Raw genomic sequence first — 22,197 nt, 5'->3', positions numbered from 1 at the left:
AGAGGGCTGTAACTTGCTTTGGAATTGTAAATTTTGTTTTGATGCCTTTTCGAGATGCATGTTTATAGGAGTTTGGAGAGAAGCAGGGAAATGACTTGTCATGGATGCTTCCTTGGCTGGCTTCCAAGGGGTGAGAGTGATGAAACCATGGTTCTTAATTTTGGAACGCTAAAACAAGACCCATGTGTATTCACATTGCAGAATGCCATTCTGTTAAGATATTTTCTTAATGCTTCATGCCTTGTGTCATTCATCAGCTGGGGGTATGCAATGAACACATTTTCAGCATGGCAAGTCATCAGATATTTAACACTGTGCTGTGTGTATTGTCTGTGTAGTATTTACACTTTAGGGGCTTGAAACATGGCGAGGTAATTTCTCTCTGCTGTGTTGCACGTTGTAGTCTTACCATCGCTGCACGGACCAGGGAGGGGCCAGAGAGATGTCTTCACACAATGCCCATCACCTGATTTGTTTCCAGATGCCGAACTCCAATTCACCAAAACTGTCATCTGAACATGTCCAATGGCTCTCTGATGTACACGCCTCAGCTTAACTGCAGCTCTTTCTAATCAGACAGAAGCTGGTTTGAGGGAAAGTACGCCAGACTGGAGTATTTCTCAAGAAGCTACAGGATTCCTATGGATTGTGTCCTCAGCTTCAAACCAGTGGTGGGAGCATCTTGAAGCCAGATTAGTTGGTCGTGGGTACACAGCTTCTGTCACTTGCAAAACGCTAACATCCTCAGGATTCTGGTGTTCACTTAAAAAACGCCTCTTCTCTTTTCTCTTAATATCTTCCAAGGAAAACTTGTTCCATCGAAGGCACAGAAGGTAAATCTGAGATCCAGGACCTTCTCGCATGTGGCACTTGCCCAAAGAAACCCAGCTTTTAGACTTTCAAAAAAAAAAATACCTTCCCCCTTGCCCCAAGATTGCTTTCAGCCGATTAGAATGCTAATGTTCAGATTTCAGTAGCTGAGCAGTTCCTGACCTGCCTGTCCTTAGCTGTTTTTAAAATTTGCTATGTCCAATTACTATGATGTGATATTTATGCTGATTTTATTAACTGCCTGAGGAGCTTCTTTTCAACTTTAGTACAAGTCTCCACTGTATTAAAGAGTCAGCTGATACTTTTTGTGAAATAATAGCTATTGGCTAAGATCAAGTGTAACTGCTTTTTTTTTTTTGGTAAATGCTTCATGTCCAGTGTATTGGCCATGGAGATGTGGGTCTGATGTGGCCTTAGCTCACTGGTACAGCATCTGCTTTTTATGCAGAAATACCTGGGTTAAATACCAGTATTTCCAGGTAGGGCTGGAAAAGGCCCCCTACCCAAAATCCTGGAAAACCTGCCAATCGGTGTAGAAATACTGAACTAAATGGACCAATGACTTGGCTCAGTGTCTGCCTTGAGACCAGCAAGGCCCACCCCCACCCCCCGTGTAAATGGGGACAGTGGCTGATATTGAGGCCTCAAATTTCAGCAGCGCACCGTGTGATGCCAAAATTTGGTGCCCCACCGCCTCTCACGCTGCGTTGTAAATCATATTTTCGGCACCCCAGAGGCTCCGCACTGGTTGCTCTCCCCTAAATCCGCCTCTGATGAGGATTCTTTTGTTTCCAGTAGGAAAGAACAGGCTGCTTCATTCCGTTGGAACATGTCAATTAGCAAGAGAACAAAGTCGTCTTTAGTTTTCACACTGACACCATACCCAGCAGTTGAGCATTTCTGCTTCATGGCTCCCCAGCGTATTCTCAAAGGCCGTTTGATAAAGGAAACCGTGGCACTTGACAGTAGAGGGCAGTAGTTTGCAGGTGCTTGTTATCTGCTGCATTTGGCGAAAGCAAGGCCCAGAAGTCCCTTTTGCTGTTAAAAGTGGCAAAAAAGGAGAACTTTCTTGCAAAGTGCCTTAAGACTTCCCACCTGTATTTTAAAATTTGTTTAAAAATTTTTTTTTATCACATCCTCTCTTTGTAGCAAATGACTTCATGGTGTTATGATTTTTAATGGCAGAAAATATTTCGTTATCTGTTTACAAGTTGCAATGCCTTCGAAGCGAAGCAATATACAGGATGATTAAACAGTAGAATAGAAATGCATGAACTGTCATCCACGAGTCCTGGGTAGGTTGTGCTGCGGAAAATGTTCACAACAGAGAATAATAATAATAATAATAATAATAATAATAATAATAATAATAATAATTTATACCTCCCGCCCATCTGGCTGGGTTTCCCCAGCCACACTGGGCAGCTTTCAACAGAGCATTAAAAACATAATAAAACTTCAAACATTTAAAACTTCCCTAAACAAGGCTGCCTTCAAATGTCTTCTAAAAGTCAGATAGTTGTTTATTTCCCTGCCATCTGACGGGAGGGCGTTCCACAGGGCAGGCGCCACTACCGAGAAAGCCCTCTGCCTGGTTCCCCGTAACCTCACTTCTCGCAGTGAGGGAACTGCTAAAAGGCCCTCGGAGCTGGACCTGAGTGTCTGGGCAGAGCGATGGGGGTGGAGATGCTACTTCAGGTATACAGGACCGAGGCCGTATGCTTTGAATTGTGCCCAGAAACGTTCTGGGAGCCAATGTAGGTCTTTCAGACTGGTGTTATGTGGTCTTGGTGGCCACTCCCAGTCACCAGTCTAGCTGCCGCATTCTGGATTAGTTGTAGTTTCTGGGTCACCTTCAAAGGTAGCCCCACGTAGAGCACATTGCAGTAGTCCAAGCGGAAGATAACTAGAGCGTCTGTGGGTAGGTAAGGTCTCAGCCTGCGTACCAGATGGAGCTGGTAGACAATCAGTGGGAAGGGGGCCTGGCAACTTGAAGAGCCCTTAATAACACAAGAAGAGCTTGCTGAATCTGGCCAAAGTCTTATCTAGCCCAGCATCCTGTTCTCACAGTGGCCAGCCAGATGCCTTTGGGAAACCTGTAAGCAGGACCCTGAACACAAGAGCTCCCTCCCTTCTTACGGTTTTTCCAGCAACTGGTATTCATTACCGCCTCAAACTGTGGAGACAGAGCATAGTCATCATGGCTGGTAGCCGTTGATAGCCTTATCCTTCATGAAATTGTCTAATCCTCCTCTAAAGTTATCCTAGTTGGATGCCATCACTGTCCGTGAGTTTCATACTTTAAGTACGGTATCTGCTACATGAAGAAGTGCTTTCTTTTATCTGTCCTAAATCATCCAACATTCAGCCCCATTGGATGTTTTTCTTGAGTACCAGTGTCACGAGAGAGGGAGAAATATTTATTTCTCTTCCCCCATGCCATGCATAATTTTATAACTTCCATCATAGCCCCTCTTGCTCACCTTTTCTGTAAACTTAAAAGTCCCAAATGTTGCAGCCTTCCCTCATAGGGGAGATGCTCCACCCCCTTGATCATTTTGGAGGCCCAATAATGACTAGAATAGAAATATGACAGAGGGCAGCTGACTTCATATATTTGCAACGTTTCGTTTTCAGTGTTTGGTTTTACAGTGGTACCTCAGAAGTCGAACGGAATCCGTTCCGGAAGTCCGTTCGACTTCCAAAACGTTCGGAAACCAAGGTGCAGCTTCCGATTGGCTGCAGAAGCTCCTGCAGCCAATCAGAAGCTGCGTTGGACGTTCGGGTTCCAAAGAACATTCGCAAACCGGAACACTCACTTCTGGGTTTGCAGCGTTCGGGAGCCAAAACGTTCGACTCGCAAGGCATTCGGGATCAAAGGTACGACTGTATTGTCTTTTTTCAAACGAATGTTTTATGTAAACCTTCTTAGAAGTTTTTCTTGATTAAAAAAGGAAATATATGGATATAGGTATACATAAGAACTAAAGATATATAAACCGCAATCAAGAAGAAGGCTGGAAGTTAACACAGGGTCGTGGGGTGTGAGGGAGGGAAGTGGGACTTGTTTGTATTTATGTTTTCTGTATTTATGTTTGTTTTTGTTTTTGCTTCTGTTCTTTCTCTTTTCTGTATTTTCTTGCATTTTGAAATTTAAAAAAAATAAAAAAGAGAAGTTTATTTGATTAAGCAGTATGTAAATATTGTTGAACAAAATCAAATCCTTAGCCCTTAGCTAAGGATTTTGGCAACTGAACATTATGGAACCTTGACAGTGGGTACTGATACTTCTTCTATCGGTATTGTGCTGATCTGTGGCTTGACAGCAGCAAGCTGCTGGTTTGGCAGGCTTGAATTAGTTTTAAGATTTCATATGAGCATTGCACATGCAACTCTGTTTTTAGTGGTAAAGAGCAAAAAAAGGAAGGGAGGGAAAAACCCAGCGTGAAATGCTGCAGAAAATGGCTTCCTTCTGTTGGAATTAAGAATGTGGGATATTGTAGGAGGGTTTGGCGAGGTACTGTGAAATGTAGGGCTTGAATTAGAAGCAGAGCGTGGCATGGAAATGAGAAAAGATCACTTTATCTTGAACAATGTTCCTGGGCTCATAAAAAATAATTTAATTTGTTTTCAATAAAAACCCCTTGGTCATCACTCACTGGGGCAAGGTTAAGTTAATTATTCAGCGCCGTTATAGAGTTCAGGTATTGATCTGCCTTTCTGCTGTACCGCCATCTCCACATTCTGGAAAACCCTTAATACATGCAGTCTGTCTGTAGCAGTGAAACATTTGGGAGTTCAGCTACTGCCATTCTAATCACCGTTTTCAGGTGCGGGGGGTGGGGTGGGGTAGGAAAGTAAGGCTACACTGTAGTTTCATTACCAGACACAGTCCCCAAAGTGGGATTTTCTAGAAAATGTTTGAAAAGGTAAAAGAATGTTTTTCAAGCCATCCAAATGTGACTGAAATTTTTAAGCAGGCTGCAAATGTAGGGATTTTGTGTTAGGAAATGCACACTAAGCAGATAGCAAGCTGCCTTAAACCTGGTCAGACAATTTGTCCATTGAGCCCCATATTTTGTCTGCTTTGCCTTGCAGCAGCGGTCCTTCATGGTCTCGGGGAGATGATCTTCTCCGTCACCTTATTGCAGGGGTCGGCAACCTTTTAATACCCATGGACACACCTGGATTTTTGAGCAAGCATTGTGGACACCACCACCTCACTTCCCTCTTCCCCTTCATCAAACTGCCCCCTCCCTTCAAGAGAGTGAGAGAAAGAGTGCAGAAACACATATGCACACATACTTTGTTCCCCTCCCCACCCCCACCCCCCACCCCCGCACCAAGGGATCTGGGTAAAAGTCAAATTGAACCTGAGCCTTGACAAGCACATAGAGCTGAAACAGGAAGTGAGAAAGAGTGTCACTCTTGTAACTTCCTCCTTTGATTCCGTGTGCTTCTCTTTTTTTTCTTTTTTTTGATAACAATTTATTAATTTTCCAAAAATAGCATAAAAGAATAAAAAACAACAACAGCAATTTTTCAAAATAAAAAATTGAAGTAAAAGGGGGAAAAATTATAAGTAAATTTTGCTTGACTTCCCACCCCCTCTTGTTTTGATTGTTTAATACTGCACGTCCATAAAACCTTATACGTTTTCTTCATGATCCAATTTTAAACCTTCTTCATCTTAATACAAGTGACATTTAAAAGTTATACTAATGTAAAAATCTGTACACAAAGCTCAAAGGATATGCATTCAATATTTACCCCCTTTTAAAAATTCGAAGTCCTTTCTTTCTTGGGTTTCAAGTTATCTAATTTATCCTGCATAGTTCAGAAGTTTATTTTGCCAATCTTCTTCTTCTTTGGTGGAGGCTTCTTCCTTCTGGAGAAGCGGCTAGCAGGTCTTGGTCTGGCGTCAACTCTTGAGTACAGGAACAATATCTTTCGTTCAGTAAGTCCTTCAAAACTTGTACATCTCAATATCATATCTTCAATTTTTTTTAACAACAATCATTTTCCACATTACTTTCCAGTCCTTATATGTGTTTTCCCAGGCAATTCTGTGTGCTTCTCAAGGGAGAAAAAGGTAATAGGTTGGGAGAGGGGCTCAAAAACTTCGCAGGTGGGGAAGACCCCAAGGGCACCACTGGGCTTCCAGATGGCACATTGGCAACCACTGCCTTATATCTTATCCTCTTAAAATGGAAATGCCAGGTGTTGAACCTTTATAGTTTGTCTGTATGCCAAGTGCGTCCCTTACTACTGAGCTATGGCCTCTTCCTCTTGTGCTCTCACATAACCCTATGTTTCATCAACCTGGTGTCCTCCAGATGTTTTGTTTATTTTATTTATTCAATTTATATACCGCTCCTTATCAGAAGATCCCCGGGCATTGTACAACATTAAGAAAACACATTACAGAACATCAGTGAAAGAAACATAATAAAAAACATAATGGCAGACAGCCTAATAGTAAAATAATAATAATAATAATAATAATAATAATAATAATAATAATAATAATAATAATAAAATAATAAATAGTCCCCCACACTTTCACAGGTTGTAGATTATTTAATAGCCATCGGCCTGGGTAAAGAGGAATGTTTTACCCTGGTGTCTAAAAACATGTACTGATGGTGCCAGGCAAGCCTCTCTGGGGAGAGCATTCCACAGTCTGGGGTTTTAGACTACAACTCCCATCATTCCCAACTGGTACAGCTGCCTGGTCCTCCATGGTTTGGAGGAGCCAGAACGAACCTCAGGCTCCCATTCCTCTTCGCGCAAGGTGATTTGCTCCCATTCTTCGTAGTTTCAAGAGATGCAGTTTGTCAAGTCGCTTGAATCGGGCAAGCTATCCTTCTTCTCTAGGGCAGAATTGGAAACCGTCACCCGTGGCTTGATCTGAGTTTTCAGTTTTGGTTTGGAAGTAAAGCCATGGCTTGAACAAAATTAGAAAAGGGGGGGGATTTGGAACATGCCAGTGGAGGAGAAAAGAGTGCGTGAACGCAAGGTTCCAAAATAAGACTTGGATGATTAACTAAACCAACCGTCCCCAGTTCTGGTGCTTACCCTGTGCTTTGGGCTTGCAATTCCCATCAGCCCCAGCCAGCATGACCAATGGCCAGGAATGATGGGGATTGTTTTTTGAAAGAACTGGAAGGCACCAGGTTAGAGAAATCTGGTCTAAACCAAGCCTTTGCGTCTAGTTGCTTTTAGGTGTTTCAGTACATTGCGGACGCCTATTGAGCATTTGTTCCGATAGGTTTGCGAGGAGGTTAGATGGTGTTGCACCAAAGCAAGCCTTACCTGTGGGTGCATTTTGCCCTGCCCTCACTTTATTTTAAAAAGTCCAAACTTTGGGGGAAGCAGGTTTGTTGCACCAGACCTCCCAATCAACTATAATTGTGTAACCCGAATTTGCCTGTATGTGATTGCATCCCGCCCCAAAATAGTAACGGTCTGCAAGCTTTCCTCCTCTGAACTTTAAATTCCCATTTAAAACCTAGGCAGTGCCAAAGACCCATCTTTTCAGAGACATGCTTATACATGAGTCACTAAGACGGAAAAAATATGCACCTCTGCAGCCCTCTTAATTTCAGAATGGAGCACTGCTAATGAGAACAGTGGGAACTCTGAACTCCAGCTGAGAACCGAGGACTGTCTCTTTGTAAATTTCCAAGTCGGATTGGTCCTTCATTGCATATGTTTCATTTGCAGGCTGCTGCAGTATGACCCTTCACTGACCCTCTCTGGAAGAAGCACAACTTCTCCCCCTCAGTTACTCATGTGCATTCTGTTCTTTAAGTTTGACCCGCGACCTGTTTCCAAAAATGCATACAGGTAATTTTCAACTCTGGTTATATTAGTCTCTTATCTAAATGTTTTGCTGCTGTAGCTGCTGGGATATGTAACGCTATTCATGGGATTGCTCGCTGTGCTGGCTTTGCTGTGCTGTTTGTAACCTTAATCTAACCTCCTATTTGTCTCCTAAATCGAAAACCAATGCCGTAAAGAGAACACCCCCCTCCATCCGCCTCTCCCTCTCCCTTTTTTTCCTGGCGCCTAGGAAAAGGTAGAATGGAATCGGCAGAGCATTGTCGTTTGCACCCGTTTTCATATTTCCTATGAAATATGAAAGGGAGAGCTAGAGTCCTCTTCACAAATTTAACGTGCATATGCTCAGTGCCTCGTGGGTCAGCAGGATTGCACCCACCCACCTCTCTGCCTGATGGCTCCTGAGCTAATTAACTTTCAAATGCCGAATGCCACATGTAGCGGTTGCAAAGTCCAATGCATTTAGGGCTCCTGTCATAGGATCCTTTGTCACCATCCGATCCTCATTTCCCCCTGCAGCGCCAGGCCTGTTGTACTGTACCCTGTGAGTCTTATGCAAGAGGGGGAGCTGGCCTAGAGGGGGTGGGCACAATCCTGCTGCCTCCCTGCATAAGGAAAGCTGCTGGTTTGGGCCAATGGATCATCTAGTCAAGCATCCTGTTGTCACAGTGGCCAACCAGATGCCTATGGGAAACCCGCAAGCAGGACCCAAGAAACCCTTCCTGTGTTTTTTCAGCAACTGGTATTCAGAAGCGTTATTGCCTCTTAACGGTGGAGGCAGAGCATAACCCCCATGGCTAGTAGCCTTCAATAGATCCCTCCTTTCCATTAATTTGTCTAACCTTCTTTAAAAGCCCTCTATTTCCATATCCCCTCTTACCCGAATTTTTCCCCTAAACGAAAAAGTCCCAAACACTGCAACCTTTCCTCATAGGGGAATTGCTCCATCCCCTTGAGCATTGCCCCTTTCTTAACCCTTTCCTGACTCTACAATATTCTTTTCGAGGTGAGGGTGACCAGGACTGTAAACAGTATCCTAGATGCTTTGGCACCATAGATTGGTATAACAGCATTGTGATACTGGCAGTTTCGTTTCCGGTTCCTTTCCTAACGATCCTCCCTAGCATGGACTTTGCCTTTCCCACTGCTGCAGCACACTGGGTCAACATCTTCGCCAGGCTGTCTGCTACAAACCCATGGTCTCGTTCCTAGTCCATCACTGCCAGTTCAGACCCCATGTGAAATTAAATTAGCCTCTGTTGGCTTCCTTTCCCACAAAGGAGGAGGAGCTAGATGCCCTGCCCCATTGAACCACAGTCTCCTCTCCATTCTCTCCACCTCCCAGCAGTAACCACATTATTTCCACCACCCTCTTTTCTCCCACTGCCTTGGTATTTTAATGTTAAGCTGCGTTTTTGTTGTTGTTGTTGTTGTTAAAATAAATAAATAAAAGTATTGAGCAGCATCCTTCATCAATTTGTCATGCACATAGGAAAGAAAAAAGATACAGTACTGGCATTGTAAACAAAACTTGTGAGATTAATGAAGGGTAAAATACTTGGGAACCATACGAAAATACTAAATAACAGAGACAGCAAGAAAAATGACAAATGTACAAGCAAATCCTGAATTTGAAGAATAGAAAGAAACTTGGTCGAGGCTACATCAGCATGGTAAATCACAGGGGGAGAACAAAGCAAAGGGGCAGAACAATACAGTTTGCAAAATAACGCGTAACATGAACATCTCTTTATTTATTTTTTTGTTCTTTTATACTAACTGGGTTTATCATCATATTCACTAGATTTAAAACAGCATGAAAGAAGTGTGTACCACCTGTAAAAATAGACACTGAGCACAGAGTGTCATTTTTCTTCCACTTACTGCTCAGCTGTAAAACAAGCCTATGGGATAAAATGTATTGGCACATCATCTTAGAACATGCTGGTTTCCAAGACCATATACTATGGTCAGGATCTATAGAGGCTGTGCACTGCATGGCACCTTGAATGTTCATGCACACCCACACACCCTTATGTGTGTGACAGAAATCAGATGCAAGTACTTACCTGCTGTGAGAATGAACCTTTCTTTGGAGCCAGAATCTTATTTGGGCATAGGGCCATATATATGGCTCAGTGGTAGGACATAACCTTTGCATGCCAAAGGTCTCTGGTTCAGTCCCTGGCAAACCAGGTAGGGCTGGAAAAGACCCCTGTTGGAAACTCTGGAGTGCTGCTGCCAGTCACCTTCGATGATGCTAAGCTACATAGACCAGTGGTCTGACTTCCTGTGTTTCTTTGACGATAACCTCCTGTGTTTCTATGATGACCATGCCAGCATCTCATACTAATGCAATATTAGGAAGTCCCCACCCAAAAGGCAAAAATCAGGGCAGATAGCTGGAGTTTGTGGTAGTGGACAGCTGGCTATGTCTTGTAGCTAGGGTTTAGGCATGAGATTCCTCCAAAACCAGGTTTTTCCAATATACTTCTTCCATATTGTGTATAAATGTTTTCCATTTAAACATCTCTCTCTCTATCTCTCTCTCTCTCTCTCTCTCACACACACACACACACACACACACACACAAAGATTTATAAATCTCATTTTTGAAATACAAATTGCTACTTTTTGTAAATACAGGTTTTAGCTTTCAGAGCCATAATCTCATAATCTTTTTATGGAACTGAATTATATCACAGGAAATTGCTTCAATGGAATGATTTCTCATGCTTCCATCTCTCTGCCCCCACATTAAGAAGTTACATAAATCTTAACACAGTTGAGGTTATGTAGCTATTTTTAGGGTCCTGTATAATTTATTTGGAGAAGAGCACTTCTGCTGTTCTCCAATATGGAGACTTTGAAAGAAAGAAGTAAGGTATTCTAATAAAGTATGAATTTAGAACCTTGCATCCACACACCCAATTTAAGAAGTTTAGTTTCTAGGTTGCATTGTGGCTAGCACAGTGTTTTTCAACATTTTTTGGGCAAAGGCACACTTGTTTCATGAAAAAAATCACGAGGCACACCACCATTAGAAAATGTTAAAAAAATTAACTCTGTGCCTATATTGACTATATATAAAGTAATTTTTCAATTTTTCCCACGGCACACCAGGCAACATCTCGCGGCACACTAGTGTGCCGCGGAACAGTGGTTGAAAAACACTAGGCTAGCAGACATTCAGGAATTAAACACAGCCCCAGTGCAGATATAACGGCCCTGTTTTGACTGTGGTCTTTGAGTTTCAGGCTCATGGGTTCCCTTGCCTTGCCTACTTTAATTTGCTCTTTTACATCCTGTTCACTTTTAAACTAGTATTAGAAGGCACGGTTTGAAATGGGGTTCTAATTCAGGGTTGTCCAAACCAAAGTTTGTCTGATTTGGCCATTGCCACAAACTGTGGTTTGCTCAGTCCAGGAAATAAGCGAGTGAACTGGATGGAAGGAAGAAGAAGGAGCATGTAAGCATAAAGCTTATTCATAACAACTAAACCGTAGCTTGGCCCTGATGCCTGAACTATGCCATTACATACAATAAACAAGTGGAATTTCAGGTGATTCCAAAGAGGTGCAGGGTGCCAGCCCACCAGTATGCAAAGGTAGGTGTGGCCTTGTACAGTAGTATCTCAGAAGTTGAACGGAATCCATTCCGGAAGTCCATTCGACTTCCAAGATGTTTGGAAACCAAGGCGCGGCTTCAGATTGGCTGTAGGAAGGTTCTGTAGCCAATCGGAAGCTGCAGAAGTCATGTCGGACGTTCGGGTTCCAAAGAAGGTTCACAAACTGGAACACTCACTTCCGGGTTTGCGGTGTTTGGGAGTCAAAACGTTTGAATGGCAAGGCATTCGGCTTCCAAGGTACAACTGTATATTGAATTGTTCTAATGAACCTGGCAAATATCAGTGCCAGTCTGAAGCACCAGCAAACATCTTGTGCATGTTGCCTGTACTTGGAATTTTGCTTCACTTGCATAAGCAGTTTTCTCCAGTTTTCCATTCCACCAAAACATAGGTGGACAAATCTTGCTAATTCTATAATGACCACTCGTGAGCAGTGCCTGTGGGCAGGTTTCTCCCTTTCTCCAGCGTGGTGTAGTGGTTAAGAGCGGTGGACTTGTAATCTGGTGAACCGAGTTCGCGTCCCCACTCCTCCACATGCAGCTGCTGGGTGACCTTGGGCTAGTCACACTTCTCTGAAGTCTCTCAGCCCCATTCACCTCACAGAGTGTTTGTTGTGGTGGAGGAAGTGAAAGGAGATTGTTAGCCACTTTGAGACTCCTTCGGGTAGTGATAAAGCGGGATATCAAATCCAAACTCTTCTTCTTCTTCTCCATAGTGAAAGACAAACTCATATCAATCAGAGCCCCCAAAAAACATTTCCCTTTGGATGTAATGCTTGGGGGATGCGAAACTGCAGAAGCCCTTGAGTCTGTGATGTATGCATTATGAAACCAAGCAGTAATTGAGATTAAAGATACTCCACTGAACGTAAAACTAGTGTAGATCATTGATTAGAAGTGTGTAGCCATTGTAGCCAAAGCCCTCTCTTCCTATGAATTAATGTCAGCTTTTATAGTCCCTTCTAGATCATCAAAATTACTTCATAATGACCAAATATATTATAACTAATTGGCTTAAGAAAGCAGACTGCTTCAGAGGTCACCCTTAAATGTTGGTGTTTCTTGACTAACTTCTTGCATTAAATCTGAATACCTTTTTAATGTATACTTCATTGCTCAAGTGGATGAAAGAAGGTTCTTTCCTCTCATTTAGCACCCAGCCCGTATGTTCCTTTGGAACATTGGGTTGGAGAAAGACTTAAGTTAGTCCCCATTGAAATCCCTTAGGCCCACATCCGCACCATATATTTAAAGCACTGCTATACCATTTTATCCCCTTTAGATGCTGAGAGTTGTTAGGACACCCCTATTCTCCTTGTGGAGCTAGAATTCCCATAGTTTCCTGGGAATAGGGGGTGTCCCAACAACTCACAGGACTCTTAACAAGCTCAAGTTCCCAGGACCCTTGGAGGGAAGCAACAATTTTTTGTGGCATAGTAGAGTTTTAAATGCATGGCACAGATAAAGCCCCAGTCATTCCTAACTGGTCCCATTCATTTCAGATAACGTAATCTGGATCCAACCTACTGTGTCTTTCAGAAAAAAACTGCAATCCTGAAACCTTCCTACACAGGATAAAATATTGCATATTGATTAAAAACGAATGTTACCGCTTGGTCGTAAAACTGAGAGTGGGCAATAACTGCTATCCACTTCTCCAATTACATGAACGGTGCTCTGGTTTTCAGCGAAGCAGTCCTCCTGTCTTTACAGGGCTGACTTGAGACGTTTTGCTACCTAAGGGAGAGCAGCAAAAGGTGCATAGTACCCCCTGAACATGCACAGAATTGGCTTTAAAAGGGGTGGGGTGGGGAACCTGAGACCCACCAGAGGCTGTTGGACTCCCAACTTCCATCAGCCCCAGCCAGCATGGTCAGTAGTGAAGGAAAGATGAAAACTAATCCAACAGGAAGGCTGCAGGCTCCCTATCCCTGCTTTTAATTTCATATCAGTAGATGGAGCAAACAGAATCCTCATTACCTTGCAGCCTCTTCCCAAAGGACCTTAGATACAAACTGGGACGCTGGTGGCGCTGTAGTCTAAACCACTGAGCCTCTTGGGCTTGCCGATTGGAAGGTCAGCGGTTTGAATCCCCGCGACAGAGTGGGATCCCGTGGCTCTGTCCCAGCTCCTGCCAACCTAGCAGTTCGAAAGCACGCCAGTGCAAGTAGATAAATAGGTATCGCTGCGGCGGGAAGGTAAATGGCATTTCTGTGTGCTCTGGTTTCCGTCACGGTGTTCCGTTGCACCAGAAGCAGTTTAGTCATGCTGGCCACATGACCCAGAAAGCTGTCTGTGGACAAACGCCGGCTCCCTCGACCTGAAAGCGAGACGAGTGCCACAACCCCATAGTCACCTTTGACTGGACTTAACTGTCCAGGGGTCCTTTACCTTTTACTTTTAGATACAAACTCCCCAAACCCAAATAACTGAGGTGGGGCAGAGATAACTATTTCGTATGTGTATGTGTATATTAAATGTATATGTATATGTATGCATATTATTATTATTTTGTAAGATTTTAACAAAAGGTAGCTTAACAAGAAAAGAGAAAAAAAGACTGTCTTTTTCTGTTTCTTTCTGTTCTGGCATAACTATTTCCTATAAGGTAGAGTGCATCCTCTGGGTTTACACACTCTTCCCCACTTTTTTGGCTGCATCTACCTGTAAGTAAGTACTTGTGGTGCCTGATCTGTCTGTGTTGGGGAGAAGGGAGAGAGCTGTTGGTACAGCCGCCACCGCCACCACCACCCAGCACACACATCTGTTGAATGTGGCGGCTGTTCCAATTTGCCCAATGATAGGGCCAATCCTCCATCTTGGTAGGAGCTTCTGTAGTTCTGATAGGCCTGGCCATCAGCTCCAAGCAAGGACTGATGACCATTTGGGGAAGAAAGACCAGAAAGTAGTGTTGCTAGTTATGGCCATGGGTGTTCCTAAGACTGGGCTATGGGTGCCTTTACATGGCTGTGGCTAGATTGGGAGATGATACACAGGAAGTAAATCCCTGAGCTACATCCTCATCATGGCACATTACCGAAAACTATTTCTGTCATCAGGCTGCTGCCGTTCCTGTCACACTGAATTATGTTGATAGCTAAGAACAGTTTCCTAACTACAAGCCAAAGCTGTATCTGTTTGTGCATAATATATTTAGAAGACCTTGATGGTTGGTTCTGATTAACTGCTAATATTGAGCTACATGATACATATTTCCATTATGCTTGAGGTTTAACTGTATATATTTATACAAGGCAACTTCATTGTGGATGGGCTGTGAGATTTTGGTGGTAGACTATACAAGCGTGCGCACACACACACACAGACTTCTGAAAACTCTTTAAAGGAGATTATAGGGACTTTTTATTATGTTTTGTGCTTTTATTTAAAGGAGTGGCTTGTGGCTTTCTGAACTTTTTAGATCTGCTCCATCAATAACGGTGAGAAGCCGACTGCTCTTCCAGTGGGCATTAGAATGAACTCCAAAAGCAAATACCCAAAGCATCCTTCTCTGCTTTAGTAGTTGAGTGAAAGTTGGAGCTCAAAGAGCTGAAATATATGGATTCTGTGCTCCTTGGAGGCTTGCTGCCCATATCGACTGCTCTTATGCTATCCTCTTCCTTGGTTTATGAATTCAAAAAATTGTGTTTCTGTATGCCTTCAAGAGAAATGACCCTTCTACCTGACTCTAGGTGTCATATGGGTTCAGCTGCATATTGAATTGCCACATGACCTCTTGCAGTCTCTCTTCCTATTAAAAGACCTCCTTTTATTCACCAAGTGCTTAGGAGCGGTGTTGTCACATCCTCCAACCCCCTAATGCAGAGATGGGGAACCCATGGTGTGCCAGATGCTGTTGGGCTAGAGCTCCCATCATCCATGGACCACTGGGTGGTCATGCAGGCTAGGACTGATAGGAGTTGGAGTCCAAGAACATCTGGAGGTCACCAAGTTGGAGAAGACTGCTCTTGTCGATACCCCTCTTGCTTTATTTCTTTTTCCGTAGGGAAATGGCTGCTCATATGGTGCATTCAGCAAGTGTACAATCTGTGTATGTGGGTAGTTGAGCTGCACACTCGTTTGGTTGTTTACAGGCAACATTCAGCAATTGTACAATCAACCAGTACACACAACCTTTCACGTGTGTACATGTGTGGAGAGACCTTGCACCTGTGTTCCGTGTTAATGTGTGAACAAGCCCATAATGACCTAGTAGAGTAGCATGGGGAGATGGCAGTTCTGGGAGGAGAGGAGCCAAATAGCAACTGATCCCTTATATGAGATAAGTTGGTTTTTTGAAACTGTAATAAGAATAATGATGAATGATGGGAAAATAGTTATAAAGTTACTAAAGTAAATTAGTACTGAACGCAGTTGAGAGAACGGGGCAAGTCCGCATATAAGATTTGAAATTAGATTTAAACATTAAGCATTTAGTGTTCCAGTGTTCGTGTTTTAGGTATGTATAAGTTTTCTTTCTTTTCAATGTTTATTTTCAGTTTTTTCCTTTTGTATTTGTGTGATTTGTTGTGATTTGTTGTTTAATGTGGAAAACTAATAATTTTTTATTAAAAAAACAACAAAAACAAATAGCAACTGATCCCAGCTGAATAGATGACATGGGCTTTGCTGCTTCCCACCTGAAGCTGCTAGTTGGAATGCCTGTCTTTCAAATAAATGCTATATTTTCTCTGTTTGTCTCTGTGTGTGTGTGTGTGTGTGTGTGTGTGTGCGTGTGTGTGTGCGTGCGCACCTGCCTTTTGGTACTTACGCATTGAACACAGGCCATTTCGTTTGTTAACAGGAATAATCATTCATTGTGTACAACCAATCAGCTAGCCAGAGGATGATAAAGGTGCCCCTGAAGAATAATCACTTATTTATATATTGCTCTTCCTATAAAATTCAAAAGTGGTAAAATATGATAATCGAACCAGTAAAACATGAAGCAAAATTGGCTCCGTCCCCCTGCACCCACCCACTTGTATTACGCCTGGAGACTTGACACACAAGCCAAGGGGCAACTTCTCCCCACCCCCCACCCCATCTTCCTCAAGTGTTGCCTCTGTTTCCATCATCAAAACATCTGTGGTCCATGATTGATGACTCTTAGGATTTTGGATAATGTTGATTTGCAGCAGTAACAGCTCTTTCATTTAGGCTGTGTGGGTTCAAGTATACCCTGGCTTTTGTTTGCAAAGCCTACCTGCAATCCAGTTCAGCCAGTTGTCAATGGAGCAAACTGTGCGAGCATACCTTAAGGAGCCCAGCAGGAAGGACAGGACTAGTTCACATGTAGCACTAGGCCATAGTTGAGTGAATCGTGGATGAGACTTACTGAGCCCAAGCTAAACATCAGGTATGTGCTCTCCCTTCCCCAGGAGGAGGAGAATTTCTACCAGTTTCCTTTGCTGTTTGCTTAACATTAGTGCAAACCAGGCATCCTAGCATATAACGTTTGATTGAGCAAGCCAGCTTCATAACCTATGGTTTGCTTTGCTGGATCTCACTAGGGCTTGTCTGCATAGCACTAAGCCATGGTTTAGCATTGCATGAGAGGCAGTCCCTGTCCTGTCCTTCCTCCATGATAGACTGATTTTATGGGTCAGCAGTGTTTCCCTCTTATAAGAAGCTGTTGGACCATTGCCATGTGCAATGTCTTTTGATGGAAATGCAGTGGGATTTTATTGTTGTTTATTTTGCATACAGTGGTACCTTGGTTCTCAAACGTAATCCGTTCCAAAACCAAAGCGTTCCAAAACCAAGGTGCGTTTTCCCATAGAAGGTAATGCAAAATGGATTAATCCGTTCCAGACTTTTAAAAGCAACCCCTAAAACAGCAATTTAACATGAATTTTACTAATTTTACTAACGAGACCATGGATCCATAAAACGAAAGCAACAAACAATGTACTACAGTCACACAATCAAGCGGTAGCTGAACTGGGTTCCACACAGTCACAAAAAAGAGCCACAAAAACAAAAATTCAAAATAAATAGCAAAAACAGACAGGCCTTAGCATAACACTCAAAATGGAAGTGTGGCACTCAAAACGGTAGTGTGGCACTCAAATCAGAAGCGTAACACTCAAAACGGACCATGTTCGGCTTCCAAAAAAAGTTCGCAAACTGGAACACTCACTTCTGGGTTTGCAGCGTTTGGGGTCCAGGTTGTTTGAGTACCAAGGCGTTTGAGAACCAAGGTACCACTGTATTGTTGAAGGATCCTCTAGGTGGGCCAACAGTTCTCCTATTTCTAACATGGTTCACATTATCCATGGCAGCCATGCTTTCCTGTTCTTGTCCTCCAGGCTTATCCTAGCAGCTAACAGAGATGAATTTTATCACAGACCGTCAAAATCAGCTGACTTCTGGGACGGCAGCAATGAGATCCTCAGCGGTATGTAACACTCTCCTTGAGTAATTATTAATATATTGTGTTTATTGTCCTCCCTCTCCCCTTTCATCCTCACAACAACCCTGTGAGATAGGTTAAGCTAAGAGATGGTGACTGTCCTAAGATCACTCAGTGAGTTTCAAGGCTGAGCTGGAGGATTTGAACCCAGGTCTCCCAGGTTCTAGTCCAAAACTTTAATCACTAAACCATGCTGGTGCTAATTTCTCTCTCTCTTTGCTTTTGACAGTAAATCTATGTGAAGTGGGTTTTGGAATGGGCAAAAGTTGGGCTGTGATGTGATATTTCAGGTACCTCTCAAAGACCCCTGCATTCTTATTACAGACGAGGTCTTCTGAAATGTTGCTTTTATTGCTGGTGGTTGTGGTTGTGGTGGTTTGTCTTTGTTTTTACAACTTTCAGAAGTGTTTTAATTTGACACCTGAAATCGAGTGATTTGAGCCATAGTTAAATCTAACAGAAATGCATTTTGCTCTCCCATAAATGTGGTCCGATATCCCATTTTTCAAGCGTACAGTTTTGGCCAGGAGACAAGTGTCTTCAAAAAATAGTTTAATAGCTTGGGGTTAAAGAGAAAGTGTGTTGTTGTTTGCCTTTTGTCAGTTTGTAATTTACTGAAAGCGACTCTACCAACCTTCTACCTGGTGACATTTTAAAAAGTTAACCAACCTTTTTGTCCACTTAATGCTCTGTCTCTCTTTCAAAGAAAACCAAAAACATCTTTTCTCTGCCTAGCCAAACTGAAGCATAAGCCTCGCTAGGCACATAAATAAAAATGAGACACAGGCAGGCAAAGCATAGCTTTAAAATCTTTTGACGGTGCAAAGATTTTTCTCTTATGCTTGATGTTGTTGTCATTGGCAAGAAGAATTGTAAGGATAAATCACTCTCTCTGCACTGCAGTCCCTTTTACTTTCTGAAAGTCTCTCACTCATTCCAAATTCTTGCAGGGTATGCTGCAAACTTCCCCATCCCCATTTTTATACAAATGCAAAGGGTGTGTGTGTGGAGTGGTACACTTTGATGCTGAAATCTGAATTTTAACCAAGCAGCAGGCTGTAGCAAAGTGGGGAGATGCTGAACCCACTTTTTCATGTGTTGTTGTTGTTGTCCTGTTTAAGCTTTTCCCTGCCTATTTTTCTTTTTCTTTTTCCTTTATTTTTGAGGCAATAGTGCCTTGAAATATTCTCAAGGGTGTTAGTGGTCTAGGTTTCATTTATTGTGTGAATAACACCCTTTGAATTAATAACACCTGCCTTTTTTGTCTCAAATAAAACCAGACATACTGGGCCGGTGGGGGGCCGGTGTGGAAAGTGCAGTAAAATGGTTTTGCATCAATTTTGCCTTTATGCAGCCTTGTATTTACTTGCCTGGTAGCCCATAGGCAACAGGGAACTCCATGCGGATGAATGAGCAGAGCTGGCAGAGGAAGGAAGGAAGAATGAATCATTCTATGGGGGAACCCACTTTGCTTTCCTCCACAACCAGCATGGAAATGCAGCAGGTTGGCAGAGGGCAGAGGGGAAGATCATTCTGCCCTTCCTCTACCACTGGGATGGGAAACCATTGGGTGTCCAGATGCTGCTGTTTCTGGAGGCCGCAATTTAAGAAGGATATTGACAATCTGGAATGTGTGCAGCGGAGGGCAACTAAGGTGATCAAGGGCCTGGAAACTAAACCTTATGAGGAACGGTTGAAGGAGCTGGGGTATGTTTAGCCTGGAAAGAAGAGACTGAGAGGAGACAGGATAGCTGTACTCAAATATCTAGAGGGTAGGACCCAAACCAGTGGATTCAAATTACAAGAAAGGAGATTCCAGCTAAACATGAGGAAGAAATTTCTGACAGTAAGAGCTGTTCAACAGTGGAACCAACTCCCTCCGGAGGCAGTGGACTCTCTTTTATTGGAGGTTTTTAAGCAGAGGCCTGGTGGCCATCTGTCGTTCACGCTTTAGTTGAGATTCCTGCATTGCAGGGGGTTGAACTAGAGAACTCTTGCTGTCCCTTCCCACAGTTATTTGATTCCATGAACACCCATCACCCCCAGTCAGCATAACCAATGGTCCAGGATAATGGGAGATGTTTGCGAAAAGGCAGAACTCAAGGAGGGCTGAAAGCAGAGGCAGTGAGGGGTATGGCTGGGGGGGGGGGAGGTGTGGCCTAAGAAGGGTCCCAAAGGCCAGACAGAGAGGCCTTGAAGGCTCTATTTAGCCCCCAGGCCTGGGGTTCCTCACCCTTGGATTAGAGCAGCCTTTCTCAACCCTGGGTTCCCAGATGTTGTTAGCAGAACCAGTGGGTAGGGAAGCTAGGGACTATGAGAATCCATGATTGAGAAAGGCTGGCTTAGAGTAGGACTGGGGAAAACTCAGGTTCAGGTCTCTGTTCATCCATTACTCCTCACTAGGTAACCTTGGGCCAGTCACTACCTTTCAGCCCTAACCTACCTCCTGGGACACTTCATTTTTGGAAAACCCACTGAGAGCCAAATCAGGCAGTGTTCTTCCAAGGAACACTCTCAACCCTGGAACTGAGCATGTGCCTCATGTTTTCACATCTGAAATGTTGGAAGATATGAAAGTATGAGGCTCTTGAACAGAGACCACAGAGACCTTTTAGATTTTTTTTAAAATGCTACTTATTTTATTATTGTTGTTACTATGAATTTTTTAAAATTTCATAAAATTTGCACACTGCTTGAATGTAAAACAAACGAGCTAACCCCCGCACAGACTACGAAAAAGATGAAACGATAAAATGTTCAATAAAAGCAATGAAAAACAGTAAGTTGAAGCATTCAAAAAATTAAAATCAGCGGCAAACTGAAAACAGATTAAAACACACATTAACCATTCTAAGTATTTGGGTAGGCTTGTCTAAACAAAAAAAAATTCTTTTTAGCAGGTTTGGATATGGAGGAAGGAAAAGAAGGCGGGACGTGGCTTGGAATCAGCAAGAAAGGTAAATTGGCAGCCCTGACCAACTACATGCAGCCAAAGATAGACAAGAATGCAAAAGGAAGAGGTATGTATATGGAAACAAGAGGGGACTGGGTTACATGAATCACACAAACTACAGCAGCACTGCCCTTACTACAGTCATATCTTCTGTTGTGGTGTCCCCAAACCTAGAACAGCCATGACTCAGTGGTAAAACACCTGCTTTGCACACAGAAGTCCCCAGGTTCAATTCCCAGCATCTCTCCATAAGACTGGGAGAGAGTCCCCAATGAAATCCTGGAGAGATGCTGCCAGTCAGAGTCAATATTATTGAGCTGAATGGATTCTGTGTAAGGCAGCTTCCTGTGTTCCCTTTCCCTTACTAAACCAGAATCTTCTCTTTCAACTCCCTGCCCCTCCAGTATAGATCCAGAAGAAGATGAGGAGATCTCTTTGTATGGAGACAGATTGTTGGTCTAGCTGACCCTACTCACTGTCAACGTCGGTAGCAACTCTCCAGAGTCTGGGGCGGAGATCTTTCCCATGTCTCCCTTGCCAGTGGTGCTTAACTGGAAATGACGGAAATTGCACCTGGGAGCTGATGCATGCAGACCATGTGCTCTGTACCACTGGTTCATATGCCCACTTCAAACTCAGTTCTTCTTTCCCTCCATCTTCCAGTGTTTGGGGTACTCCCATCACTGATTATAGGGATGCACTCATGCAGTATTGCTAGCTTGCAATGGAAAGTTGTGTTTCTTATGAGTTTTTAGCTTGCATTTTTATGGTTGTTCCCCCCCCCCAAATTATTTTTATTAGTTTTCCAGTGTTTTTTACAAATCAAACTGAATTACTTTAATTTAATACAATTTCTTTTTTTAAAAAAATACCAGGTTCTCCGCTCCTGTTGCAAGCATATGTCCATCTTTTCCTCCTGTAGCCACACCATCTCTTCATTAATATCCGTTTCCTCCTTCATTTGTTGTTGTCCATTCTTACAGCCGACCATCATTGCCTCCTTACAGTGCCTCGGTTATTTCTTAAAAATATAAAATCCATTTCAGTTGTGTAGTCCTTCGTAATCACTATTGTCTCGGACCTGGTGTGCTGGGAGAGTTAATTCTTATCTTCCGTTGTTCAGTCTTTGCAATGTTTACGAAGTCACATTCCAACTTCTGCTTGCATTTTTATGTTGCGAACTGCACTGAAATTATAAATGAAAGCTAATATTATAGTACTAGTAGTGGTAGTAGTAGTAGTAGTAGTAGTAGTAATAATATTAATAATATACACATATTTCATGTTTGGAAATGGCATGCATCAGCTCCCAGGGTTACATCAAGTTAGTTGAAAGTTAGTGAAATTAGTGCTACCCCTGCTTTTAAAAATTCTGCTCTAAAAACCTGCTTGCTACTTTGATTCCCCCCCCCCCATTGGCCTATGCTTCCAACTGTTGCCAGAAAATGCTTAGATATGTTACATATTAAAGTGATGGGCTTGTAATTGCTAGGCTGCTTCTATTGATGATAATGCTAGTGTTCCAGCC

At 43.0% G+C, this 22,197-nt stretch overlaps 1 protein-coding gene across 3 annotated transcripts in view; it reads left to right on the top strand.

Moving 5' to 3' along the window:
* TANGO2 (transport and golgi organization 2 homolog) overlaps positions 1-22,197 on the top strand; it is an 81,997-nt gene that overhangs the window by 23,923 nt on the left and 35,877 nt on the right. For 2 of the 3 annotated variants that reach the window (XM_033174493.1, XM_033174494.1), the window contains exons 2-4: positions 7,558-7,680; positions 17,613-17,701; positions 20,614-20,736. In XM_033174493.1, coding sequence (XP_033030384.1) covers positions 7,625-7,680; positions 17,613-17,701; positions 20,614-20,736 — 268 coding nt within the window. In that variant the 5' untranslated portion in view covers positions 7,558-7,624. The remainder of the gene's footprint in view (positions 1-7,557; positions 7,681-17,612; positions 17,702-20,613; positions 20,737-22,197) is intronic. The other variant, XM_033174495.1, reaches the window with a different exon arrangement.

The sequence above is a fragment of the Lacerta agilis genome, chromosome 17 (assembly GCF_009819535.1).
Source record: "Lacerta agilis isolate rLacAgi1 chromosome 17, rLacAgi1.pri, whole genome shotgun sequence".
Classification (NCBI taxonomy): domain Eukaryota; kingdom Metazoa; phylum Chordata; class Lepidosauria; order Squamata; family Lacertidae; genus Lacerta; species Lacerta agilis.
The sequence above is the reverse complement of the archived record's forward strand: the minus strand, read 5'-3'. Positions and strand labels throughout refer to the sequence as shown.